Source organism: Pteropus vampyrus, unplaced genomic scaffold (genome assembly GCF_000151845.1).
Source record: "Pteropus vampyrus isolate Shadow unplaced genomic scaffold, Pvam_2.0 Scaffold94, whole genome shotgun sequence".
Taxonomy (NCBI): domain Eukaryota; kingdom Metazoa; phylum Chordata; class Mammalia; order Chiroptera; family Pteropodidae; genus Pteropus; species Pteropus vampyrus.
The window spans coordinates 92,572-93,678 of NW_011888875.1; the positions used below are offsets into that span (position 1 = coordinate 92,572).

The following is a 1,107-nucleotide window of genomic DNA, read 5'->3' on the forward strand; positions in this document are numbered from 1 at the left end:
TTTCCAGATTGATACTGGAGGTTGGAGAGGGAAAGGTACCGTTTTTAAGTGAAAATGGTGTGAGGGCGGTATAGATAGATGTTTTCCGAAGTGACCTGCCTCATCAGCAGCCCCGAGGGATTTGTGTTTAGTTCACACTGTTGCAGATTCAGGGCCTGGAACCTTCTCCAGGGGGAAAAGTAGCTCCTTAGTACACCCTTGTAGAATGAATTGATGCCTTTTTTATTTGAATAAGGAGGCTTTTAACGTGTGCCTGGGAAGAGATGTTACCACTGCACCATTTGCTGTGGAATTTATAATTCTCTTGGGTTTCTAGTTGTGACTTGGCACTTAATTTGGTTGGTTGAAACAATCAAATGAGGGTTATAGAATCAGCTAGCTAATCTGAAATGTGGACCTGGAGCCAGCCATCTAGCCTTCTTGATTTGATGAGTTATTTTTTTTTCCTCTTTCTCCATATCACACATCCTATTAACACTGGTCATATGAGTTCATATAGATTTAGGAAAGAAGCAGACTCCTTCAAGGAGTTTACTGTGGACTGAAAAGAAAGATTAAGGTATTTCTTAGCCATACATATTGGTCTATGGTAAAGGAATAGTTAAAACAGATCTTGAAAGAGGATTTGTCCTAGGAGGTAAATCAGCACCTGCCTCCCCAGATATAGGACTGTACACCTCATGTTTGTGTACCTTTGGTGGTTTCTTTGATTGCTGTTACCATTTGTCTTTAACTTCGTTTTTCGAATCTCTGGTTTGAAGATTGGGAAGATATTGATTCTGATGAAGAATTGGAATGTGAGGATGCTGAATCGATGGATGAGTTGGAGGAGCTGGATGCAGAGGAGGAAGAAGCTGTGGGAAGCGCCCCTCCTGGTGCCATCCCCGTAACGGACTGCTTATTTTGTCCCCATCATTCAAGCTCCCTCATGAAGAATGTGGCTCATATGACTAAAATCCACAGCTTCTTTATTCCTGATATAGAATATCTTTCAGATCTTAAGGGACTGATTCGGTATTTGGGTAAGTACGATAGCTTTCCTTTTAATGAGGATATAGCACATTATTGGGGGGAAGGTCTTAAGGGAACATCAGTTTTGTGTTTCTC

At 41.4% G+C, this 1,107-nt stretch overlaps 1 protein-coding gene across 1 annotated transcript in view; it reads left to right on the top strand.

Moving 5' to 3' along the window:
- Positions 1-733: 733 nt before the first annotated feature.
- ZNF622 (zinc finger protein 622) overlaps positions 734-1,107 on the top strand; it is a gene marked incomplete at its 5' end in the record, with an annotated part of 12,521 nt that continues 12,147 nt past the window's right edge. Inside the window, one exon of the mRNA XM_023532948.1 lies at positions 734-1,100. Coding sequence (XP_023388716.1) covers positions 734-1,100 — 367 coding nt within the window. The remainder of the gene's footprint in view (positions 1,101-1,107) is intronic.